General features: G+C 35.2%; 3 protein-coding genes across 4 annotated transcripts in view; all 3 read right to left on the reverse strand.

Annotated features, from left to right (window-relative positions):
* LOC104711463 (RNA-dependent RNA polymerase 6) overlaps positions 1-2,177 on the reverse strand; it is a 12,377-nt gene extending 10,200 nt beyond the window's left edge. Inside the window, exons 1-2 of one of the 2 annotated variants that reach the window (XM_019229277.1) lie at positions 2,024-2,177; positions 17-1,840 (exon numbers count right to left, since the gene is read on the reverse strand). In XM_019229277.1, the coding sequence (XP_019084822.1) occupies positions 17-1,827 (1,811 nt within the window). In that variant the 5' untranslated portion in view covers positions 1,828-1,840; positions 2,024-2,177. Of the gene's footprint in view, positions 1-16; positions 1,850-2,023 lie in introns of both variants that reach the window. The other variant, XM_019229276.1, reaches the window with a different exon arrangement.
* Positions 6,089-7,080, reverse strand: LOC104715472 (heat stress transcription factor A-6a-like). Its single transcript, XM_010432875.1, has 2 exons — positions 6,702-7,080; positions 6,089-6,402 (listed from the first exon to the last, which is right to left on the reverse strand). The coding sequence occupies exons 1-2, from the start codon at positions 7,078-7,080 to the stop codon at positions 6,089-6,091; spliced, it is 693 nt and encodes a 230-aa protein (XP_010431177.1).
* Positions 9,309-10,238, reverse strand: LOC109126451 (uncharacterized mitochondrial protein AtMg00810-like). Its single transcript, XM_019230005.1, has 3 exons — positions 10,086-10,238; positions 9,896-9,974; positions 9,309-9,805 (listed from the first exon to the last, which is right to left on the reverse strand). Exons 1-3 carry the CDS (start codon positions 10,236-10,238, stop codon positions 9,309-9,311), a joined length of 729 nt encoding a protein of 242 aa, XP_019085550.1.

The following is an 11,529-nucleotide window of genomic DNA, read 5'->3' on the forward strand; positions in this document are numbered from 1 at the left end:
GTAGTGCACATCCAACCTAAGTTTCTCCATTACTTCGTCAGCGAGGTCAGGTGTGATTGTACCAATTCCATCAGAGAAAACATACCCATTTCTCTCAATGTCTGGAAGCTCGGTGTCAACCTCGTGAAGCATGACATCTACAGTGGCATATGTGGAGGAGAAGCACAGTCCCATCCTAGCAGCACATTTTGCCACATTCTTGTCTTTAAACTTCCCCATCCATGTTTTTATATCTGACACTCTTGTTTTCCCGTCTTCAGCAAAGAACCAAGCAGAGCGGTCTCTCAGTTGATTGGCTGAGAATGCTAGAAAACTATATTTTCTACCACATAGTTTAAACCCATCGGTTAATATGCTCTTCACTCTTTTGAAAACGTAAGTCTTCTGAGAGAAAGAGCTTGATGTCAGATCCTTCACAATAGGAGCAACAAAGTAAGAGAGAACATTCGAATTTATGGTCTGCATACTTTCATCCATGAAAGTTACGCGCAAAAATCTTTCAGCAACAGCTTTGTATTTCCTAAGTACCCTGTTGGAGAGCTCAACTTCTGGGGGTAGGCAATGGGCTCTGGTTGGGGTAATCACTAACCTTCTGATCTCAGAGATATCCTCAGATTGTTCATGACTCCCTAAAAGCTTTGGATTTTTCTGAATCCATTCCTGAACAAGCTTCAACCTCTTGTACGCATCAAAAACTGGTTTTTTATAGGTACAGAGATGCTTGAGAGAAGCTATATTGACATCTCTGGGTTGGTTTCTGAGAAGATCAAAGAAACGCTCAGTCAACTGAAACTGGTTAAAAACCCCTCTGTGCAATACCGAGTTCACTAGAAACATGATCTCAAAGGAGATTCCTTCCTTGTGATGAATGCAGAAGAAATGATCCGACACAGGCTCCCCAAAACAAGGCTCATCACGGATCCGAGGAGGCCACCTCACACGTTCCTCTTGCACCCTCCGCATCCTTAGATAATCTAAAGCTGTTGTCAATTTCTTCTCATACCGAGGAGATATGAGCACTCTATACGAAAGACATCGACCAATCGCCCCAACTTGAGTGAAATCAGTGGTACGGATCCAAGGGTCATCATCATCCAAGAGATCGAAAGGAACAGTCTCATAAATGTCATCATCCGCAGTTCTGTACCAGACACGGGGTGACGAAGCCAGCTGCAAAAGAAGCACAAAGCCATGCAAATCCTTATACTGCCTAACCGTTCTTATGTCTCTCACCAACAACTCCAACTTATAATCACAATTTATCACAGCATGCATCACTGCGTCCTTGAAAGAGAACGCAGTGCTCTTCCTGAAGCAAAACTTGCAAGTGTTGTCAAAAGGATCTACAAGGAAATCAACACCTTCAGCTCTCCAAGAAACAAGAAACTCATCCCGGGAAACCAAAGTCCCAATCTCGATCGAAACACCAGTCAACTTATAAGGTGTAGTCGTTCTTCTTCTCTGGTTAAGTGTATATGGGTTCTTAGGCCCCAAGCTGACTTTTAAAGGCTGGCCATCGAGGATGAGCTTGCATTGCCCTGCAGCATCCATAGCACGTGCTGTTGATTCAGGAAGTGCGAAATGGACAAACGCATGAGGCTCCACTTTCTTGTAATCATCGATTTTGGGGATTTTTGAAGTGTCTGCGATTTCGAAATTAGGATAAGACCCAGGCGGAGTCCAAGAGTTCTTTAATCTGCATCGCCAAACAAGTCCTACTTCGTCTTCGAGGTAATCAGTAAGTTGTTTTGCAGTAGTGGACTCACCGAATCCACCAATGCTTACTTGTGTCACAACCGAGTTCTTCATGTTTCCCTCTGACCCCATTCTCCGTGAAGCCCTAAATTCACTGATCCGTTGGTAGTTGAAAAATAAATAATTAAATTTAAAGAGGCTCTATTTGATGGTTCCAACTACAAGAACTATTGAAGATGGGATCAACCCAAAACACTTGTGATTGAATTAAGTTTTTTTTTTTGAATCAAGCGGCAATAAATACTCAAATCAGGCTCTCGAGACTTACACAGTGAACGAAATCGATACTGAAGACGAAACAGATAGCAACGCGGAGACCGGAGAGAAGATTAGTAAGTGAGTAGAGGCTAAATTAGGAAGGAGAAATCGCCATAGCTGAAAGTGAAACCATGCGTCATTATTATTCTTGACTTCCTCCCACGAAAGAGACTGGAGAAGAAAAGCGCTTTGCTTGTGCTGCTCACGTGCTATTCGTTTTCTTAATGGGCTTTTACGTTTGGGCCTTTTGGTATTTTGAACCACACCCATTAGAGCCCGCTTTTGGTATGGACGGATTGGTTTACTTGGGTATGTTGTGAATTAGAAGAATTCTCTATTTTAAGAAAAAATGTTGGTGTGTTTTTGTGAAATTTTACTATATCTCCAAAATCAAAGGGGTTGAGAATGAAGACTTTGTGGATTATAAGAAAGCTCAAATCATTAAACCATTCGAGCCTGTTTTTGTAAGAATAATCCGGATAATTTGATTATGGACGGATTTGGTACTTGATTAGCCTGATTGGGTAAGTTCAATTTGAAGAATTTTTTTATTTTAAGAAAAATGTTGGTATATTTTTGTTAAAACCACTTCCACCCCCGGAATTGCTGAGGAAACGGTAAACAAAATATGAGAAAACACAACACAACATGACAACATGACATAATGGATGATGCTTTTAAAGCACAACACAACGGTTTAGCTTTGAAATGTTTTATTTAAAAATATGTTTTTCCCTTTTTGTAGCTCATTCAACTAAAGGGTTATTTGTAGATTTAGTACGTTTTCAAGAAAAAAATTGGTTTTTTAATAATTTTACTATTCTCAATCGTACTAAAACTACACTTATCTCTAAATTAAAAGACACACTAGTATGCATACTTTACCGGAAATTAAAACAGCAAATTATGACAGTTATTATGCACCATGTGACAAATTTAAAGCCTTTTTTCAACGGAAAATATGATATATTATATATAGACACTCATGTTGGATAAATTATAGATATATATATATATATATATATACTAGATAAGGTCCGCGTTATTACACGGTAAAAATTAAAAAAAAATTATTAAGAATAATTAAGTAGTAATATACATGTTTTTAAAATTTATCTTGTAACATTTTAATATTGAATATGAATCTCTCATATTTAATTTTAATACTCTTTGCTCTATTTTATAGTATTTTATCAAATTTCTATGTATAATATTTATTAACATAACAATTTATTACTATTTGAACTATGCAGTATATTTTCTTATTGGTTGAAGTTTTATAAATGACATATTATTTATTGTTTATTAATCTTTGTGCTTTACCCAAAAACTCTTATAGGACAGGGAATACCATTTAAATATTTATACCATCATAAGAAACCATATTTTAAGTTTAATTACATATTTCACCTTAATGCATAGAACTAAATATTTTACATCAAACAGAATTAATACATCAGATTAAATCTATATCTTAGTAAGAATTGGAAATACAAATAAAAATTAACAAAATAGAATTTGCAAAAAAAAAAAAAACTGAATTAACATTATTTAAGATATATTCTTATGTTGTTATCTCATAAAAGTTCATTATTATTTTAAGATTTTGTGTACTTATTTACAATAAAAATTTATATTATAACGATAAATACAATTTATATCCGACTAAAATTATGTTAAATAACTTATGTTATTCTTTTTAACTTTGTTATTCATTATTTCTTGATTAATATACATGCTTGATAAATTAAGTTTTTGCTTACACATATCAAATTTTATGGATAACACACATATAATATAATTAGCATACAATGGAAAGTATATTTTTTTTTGTTAGTTTTCTTTTTTGATTTAGAAAAACCTATTTTTAAAAATATAAATATGAAAAATTCTGTAAATATAATTAGCTGTTCTACTAAAGTTATTAAAAAAAAAATTTGACACTTGTCAATATCTAATCAATATATTTGACACTTGTCTAACTTTGACAACAATCTTTATATAATAAGATACCCCTTGGAAACAAAATGCTATCACATCAAACTCCAAATATTCAATATCTCAACCATATCCAAAATCTACTATAGTCCGAAACTAATGGACACTTATCGACTTATATGTTAGAGACAGTTTTGATCAACCGGTTTTCTCCCGGTAAGAAGCTCCAAAAGCACAACCCAAAACTGTAAACATCACTCTTCTGTGTCAATTTTCCTGTCATATATGGTGTATCTGCAAACCCAAAAATGTATAAAGTTACATTCTTTCAGTTGCTAATTAAGAATCATCAAGAAGTTTCGAGTCTTGGATGTTGAAGCATATTTACTCTGGTGCGTGATAATCAAATGTATAAAATGAAGACGAGCAGCCATATCCGGAGCTTGATTAGAAAGGTTATTATCAGCAATCTTGGTTTTGAAATCTTTGGAAAGAAGCACGTTGCTAGCTCGAAAATCTCTGTGTATAACGGGAGGTTGAACTTTCTCGTGTAAGTATTTTAATCCTTTAGCTGCATCAACTGCAACTCGGACTCAAGCGTTGGACCAGGTTGTGCTCCTTGCACTCCCTTTCTCCCTGTTTAACAGATCAATCTTTATCCCAAGTTATATTGAATTTTGTTGATGTTTGAGCAGAAAGCTTTCATACCATGTAAGAAAATAGCGGACTGAGGATGAATTTTAAACCAGGTCAAACACAAGTAAAAAAAAATTTTTGATGAGGGTAAATGTGTGTTTTTTTTTATAATAACCATTAGGGAAATTTAAAATTTTACCTAGGTCATATGTACCTGCCTTGCTTGTACGTAGGTCCGCCACTGATGTAAGATGTCGTGCAAGGATGGCAAACTCATACGCAAGGACACGAAGGTTTCCTTACAGTAGCCAAGAAGCTGAACAAAGTTGTCATTCTTCAGCCTCGAAACTTGGAGACCTGACACCGGAGTCAAGAACTCGACATTTTTGTTTCGGGTTCAGATAGTACATTATCAAGCTTTTTCACCGCCATGGCATTCCCATCATTCAAACTCGCGTAGTACACTCTTCCATAGGATCCTTCACCAATCAATGCCTTTGATCCGAAGTTCTCGGTCTTTTCTTGGAGGTCAGCCAACGACATCGGTGGTACATCGATGGGATCGGAGGAGGCTCCTTCAAGACAGGAGCCGGTGTTTTTTTTGTTGTTACGTCCTACACAAGCAAAAATAAAATTGAAATCAAGTACTACACATTTTCTTAATTTTGGACTACGAACATGAGCAGTCACTAAGATACTCATTTGTTATAAGAGTGTGAGATATTAAGACACATAACATCTTTTGTAATACAAAGCTTGCCAACAAAGAAATATAAAGGAAGGAATAAATCACCAAAAGCTACTTAAGATACGCAACATAAATATGGACCAAAAGCTCCAATGGAAGGAATGTAACTTAAAGAGGGTCAAGAATCTAATTTGATGGGTTTTGTTTCAATCACAAGTTAGTTGAACAAAGAGGCGAGTAGGAGGGGTTCTTAAACGGTTATGTTCTGTTGGTAAGATTCTTGTAACCTATAAAATATTTGTATCAGAACATATAAATTAAAAGGTCTCGACTGGAGTCTGGAACCGTCTTCTTTCATGATAAGGTTCATCAAAGCTACTATCAGAAGACGTGGAAAGAAGTCCAAACTGGAGACTGGGATCGAAATAGAGGCTTCCAACTCAAAAGCATGGATAATATCTGCATCTGGAACAGAGCAAACAGAGTATTTGCTTATATACAATTTGAAGGTTCCTAGTTTACACATGGGCTTGATTTCTTGAATTCAATATTAGACTCTGATTTGATATGTTAAACCAGCCGAGATTAAAGTATTTTAATTTTTATAGTAAAAGTCAGTGTTTAAGTAAGTATAAAGTAAAATTTAATAAAGTCACTGATCTTTAGCCTTTTCATTTGGAGAGTTTTCCATCAGAACTTGTGACATCCTATCTGGGTCTTGTGTTTGCATAGGATCATGTTCATGATTTAGTATCAGATGATCTGGTCTCTCATCTCCATTATTGTTTGTGCATTCGTCGTCAGTTAACTCAACTAATGTGGCACGATGATGTATACCACGGCTTGGTTCATCTTCTTGTCTTTATTTTCACAAAACCTCTCTAGCTGATTGCTCACAAGGAGTTGCAAGTGTGATGCATATAACAAATAGCCACCAGGAGGATCAGCTTCCAATTCTTTTTGAACCCTCTCCCAGAGTAATCTACTCCGGTTGTATCCTCTGAAATATTCACAATCCCGGAGTGCTTCCATACCATCATCATTAGGAAGTAACAACATACACTTAGAGACTACTACTTCGAGGAATTTTACGGAGCTTTCACTTTCCACGAGTTCCCGTTGCTCCTCTGTGATTTCAATTATCATTGAGTAGTCTTATTTGGCTAGGAATTAGTAATTTACTCATCTTCATGGTTCACTGTAAATTGTAAGTTTCTAATAACTAAAGCAATTGATTTCAATTATCCAAGATACATACAGTAGATAAAAGTAGCAAGCTTAAAAGATACAAATTGGCCTATCTGATTAAACACTCACAAAAAGCTAGTGGTTTATACAAAACATACATTTATTCATTACTACTAATGTCACTTATACAAGAAGTTATGATTATACTATGATCAAATTTGCAAGTGTTTCAAGAGACCCTCTACTTGCACTCGATCTTTCTTGGCTTTGGCTTTAGCTTTCTTGGCATTACGTTTAGTCCTCAAAGCTTCGACCATCATCAACTTCAAAAGCTCCGGTTGATCTACGACAAAATACTCGTCTCCAAATTCCAACTGTCTGGGCCCTTTAACTCGTTTAAAGCCATGAGAGCGAAGCCTGGAGACAAAACTTGAGAAGGTAATGCCAAATTCAACACATGTCGGCATAATCTTTCTGCGAAACCCTTCCACGTTCCAGATAATGAAACTGTTGTTGCTGCCCCACGAGATGATTGAATCCGTTGAAGGATCATCAACAACCTGATAGACTCTGACGTAGAACAAAGACAATCCCCTTGGGAAATAATTGTGAACCATCCTTCAAGTCACGAAATTGATTTTTTAGGGTTTGAGAATTATTAACAAGATGGGAAACATTATCTTTTTATTTATAGATGGAGCTATAAAATAATTGACGGTTAAGATATGATCAGCATCTAACTTTCAGCGGTCAGGATTAAAAGTTACAAAATTTCCTTTTCTATTTCCAAAATAATTGACGGTTAAGATATGATCAGCATCTAACTTTCAGCGGTCAGGATTAAAAGTTACAAAATTTCCTTTTCTATTTCCAAAATAATTGACGGTTAAGATATGATCAGCATCTAACTTTCAGCGGTCAGGATTAAAAGTTACCAAATTTCCTTTTCTGTTCTCTTTTTTCCATTTTCCGATATTCTATAGTTCTTCTACGGTATTGAACCGAAATTTTTTGATTCGGTTCGGTTGTAAAGTTCAAAATCAATTGCAAGAGAAAACCAAATTGTTTTCTTCTAATTCAGTTAGTTAATTAAAACCACATTCGACCAAAATATGGACTTAATTTTCTAATACAAAACCTAATAACAATCCCACTTTAAAAAGTGGGGTTGTGTTCGGTCGGCTCGGTTCGGTTAACTGTGATTTGAAAGACTCACTGTTGAAGTTTGAGAGGAATCACGACAATGTCGGATAGGAATTGGTGGAGGAGATAATTTATAGGGTTCCGGTGACATCTCTGAAAGTTATACGATCTAATTGCAAAAAGTGGAATGCTTTATCGAAAATCAGATTTTTGGTAAAATACAGGGAAAGCAGCAGTTTTTTGGGATTCATGATAGTGTGGATTATAGAATTTGTCCTGTGAGATTTCAACCTGCAAGGAATTAAAACGAAGACTTGGATGAGTCAACCAGGTTGACCCATCAATAAAGCAGGTAGCTTTACTTGATCAAGTGAAGATATCTAAAAAGTTTCACTCTGACGGCTTGTTGCTATGTGTTGTTAAGGACAACGCAGGGCTTTTGGTATGTGATTCTTTGTTTATATAAAGTGTTTGGGTCAAACGAAGTGGATACAACCCAGAACCAGTTTCCACAGCTCAGACAGGTATGCTCTTGGTTATGACAAGAACCGTAACCACAAAATTCTGAGGCTTTGCTGTTTTGGTTACGAAATCTATGATTTAAGCTCTGATTCATGGAAAGTTTACTTTGTTACTCCCAATTGGGAGATGTACCTTCTCATCAACGTGGTGTGTCTTTGAAAGGGGATAGTTATTTTTTTGGGTATAGAGAGGATTAAAGTGAGTGGAGGAGAAGGAGGGAGAACATTGAAGATAGTTTACTCTGTTTTGATTTTACAAAGTGAAAGATTTGAACCGCGTCTGCCTCTGCCTCTGCCTCTGCAGTTTCACTCTTATCGTTCTGAAACTTTGACTTTGTCTTGTTTTGGAGAAGAGAGCTCTTTGTGTCAAGTTTACCACCGGAATTTCTCTAGTGTATAATCAGTATATGAGTTTTGGATTGATCCCAGTGCGGTGAATTGACGAGGAGGATAAAGTTGCTGTGGTTTTCGATCTTGTTACCAAACAGCTCACATCTTTGGGGAAGGTGGATACTCAAATCTGTTGATTTTGGTGTGTGCTCTTCTTATTTTCCAAGTTTAGTGCAACTGCAAGTTTAGTCCTTTTTCATTACTTTTATTTATTTTTTTCTTTGCGTTGAACAAAAAGACTGCTTTAAGTTTGAAGAAATATTTTATAGAGTTTCATTTTGCTTGGAGTTCCATTTTGAATCAGTTTGAAGATCTTTTTATATATATTTTAAACTTAAATAATTTAAGGTATCATCATTGCTATTTCATTATGTCAAATAGTCGCAAGGACAATAGAATTAAGCATAAGTCAAACAAGTACAACTAGAGGTTCTTAGTCTCTTCATAGCATAAGTTCATGAGGTTTACAAGCCTAAAACTACATGTAAAACTACAAACTGGTACCGGTTAAAGCGAAAGAAAGCCTGAAACCAACAACAAAAGCAAAAATCCAGGTTCGAGCACTATATATACAGAAGAAAGTTCCAGTTCACAGGGTATGCAGATGCAAGTTCCACTTCTAATGGCATTGCGGATGCTCTGAAGTCAACGGTTAGACTGCAGACTGACATCAAGAACACAACTGCAACTACCGCCGCCCTAAGAAGCCCTCCGTAAGAACATTTCAGAGGCATAATAACACAACCGGTTTTGTTCTTTGTTCTCATTAGCTTCCCGCCATGGCTCGATATTCAGCTTCGGCTGACAGTAGGTTGTTTCTTTGTTTTCCATGAGATTGGTGTATCACCGAGCTGGACAAAATAACCCGTAAGAGAGCGCCGAGTTAGAGGACATGTAGCGTAGTCACTATCACACCAACCATTAAGCTGCAAATCGGAGATGTTGGAAAGCAGAATGCCTTGACCCGGATTAGATTTCAAGAATTGAACCACTCTTACCGCAGCATCCCAATGATCGTGACGTGGACATTGCATGAACTGTGCTAATGTATGAACAGAGTATGACAATTCAGGTCTTGTGACAGCCAAGTAGATTAATCTGCCAACTAAGCGACGATACCTCTCAGGATTGGTAAGCAAAGGGGACTTGGACAATGGCAGCCTGTGATTTTGTTCCATGGGAAAAGGAGACGGCTTAGTGCCAAGAAGTCCCATCTCTGAAATAATATCAAGAACATACTTCCTTTGTGATAAATAGAAACCTTGATCATTTCTTGCCACTTCAATCCCTAGAAAATATTTTAAACAACCCAGATCTTTCATATGGAAGCATGACTCCAAGTAAGCCTTGAATCGATCAATGGCGACGGAGCAATTACCGGAGATAATCAAATCATCAACATAAATGAGAACATGAACCATATGTCCCATTGTTTCTATAGCTGAAAAGGGAATAATCTGACAATGATTGTGTAAAGCCATATTGTTTTAAAGCTGTGGAGAACTTTGAGAACCAACACTGCAAAGCCTGTTTTAAACCTTAAAGAGAGATTTATGAAGCCGACATACCTTAGTCGGATCATCACAATGAAAACCGTGAGGTAATTTCATGTAAACCTCCTCTGTCAACTCACCGTGTAAGAAGACATTATGTACATCCATTTGATGTACATGCCAATCACGAGCAGCCGCAACACCAAGAAACAAGCGCACCGTATCCATGCAGACTTGTGCGCTCTTCTTATGTTCCAAGTTTAGTGCAACTGCAAGTTTAGTCCTTTTTCATTACTTTTATTTATTTCTTTCTTGGTTTGAACAAAAAGATTGCTTTTAGTTTGAAGTAATTGTTGATAGAAGTATGATAACTAAAGATCAAGATTTCCAGTGTTGTCTTTGAAGTTCCAATCTGAAATCTTGGTTCAAATTAATTGGAGTTCCATCTTTTTATATTGAAGATATTCGTTGATTGCCTTATACATAAAGTCTTTATTGGCTTGTAATCCCTTCACTTGCTGCAACCTTGAGTCCTCTTTTGCCTTATTTGTTTCTTTCTTGCTTTGAACAAAAAGATTGCTTTTAGTTTGATCTAATATATAGTTTGATAAAAGTTATATTTTGTTTGAAAACTCCTTCTTATTTCTTTCTTTGAACAAGACTGCTTTTAGTTCTAAGTATCACTTTTTCCAGTGTAATGATGTGAACTTTGAAGCTGTATTTTGAAATCTTGGTTCAGATTGAATTTCTTTTTATATTGAAGATTTCATTGATTGCCTTCTTCTACATGAAGTCTTCATTGGCTGTATGCAAAATATCTTATATAATATGAGAAGGTTTTCTCCTAACTTTGCATAACACGACGACATTTGGCAGCGTATATTTTCAACACCTGTCCTCACCTATCAGTTATTAAATTCTTTTATTTTATTTTTCTCAAAATTACATACATTATTTTTCATATTCACTAAATTTAAATGATATTTCTATACTAAAAATATATTGACATTTATGCAATGTCCTTTTAGTAAATATATATAGGTATCATTTATCAATATTTTATATAATTACCATAACATTATAATTTCCCTTAGGTATCATTTATCAATATTTTATATAATTACCATAACATTATAATTTTTCAAATAAGAAAGAATTAAATAGTAATATTAGAATTTTGGATAAAATAAATTTCCAATAATTAAAGATTTAAATATTAATATCATAATCTTGGAAAAATATAATGTGATGGTTATTAAATTCTTTACTAATTTCAAGCTATAAAAATATTATAAGGTTATAATAATTATTTGTTGACAAAAAAATTATAATATTTGTTTCACAGTTTTTGTGCCAAAAGATCAAATCAATTTATTCTAAAATAATTTCAAAATATAAAACAATATGATATTTTATTTTTCTTTAAGAGTAATCATTAGCACAATTTATTGCATATTAATTTTTTAAAATGTAACTCCCAAGATGTTTGAAAATTTTTTAAAACAAATCTTTCATCATA

This window comes from Camelina sativa, chromosome 9 (genome assembly GCF_000633955.1).
Source record: "Camelina sativa cultivar DH55 chromosome 9, Cs, whole genome shotgun sequence".
Lineage (NCBI taxonomy): Eukaryota > Viridiplantae > Streptophyta > Magnoliopsida > Brassicales > Brassicaceae > Camelina > Camelina sativa.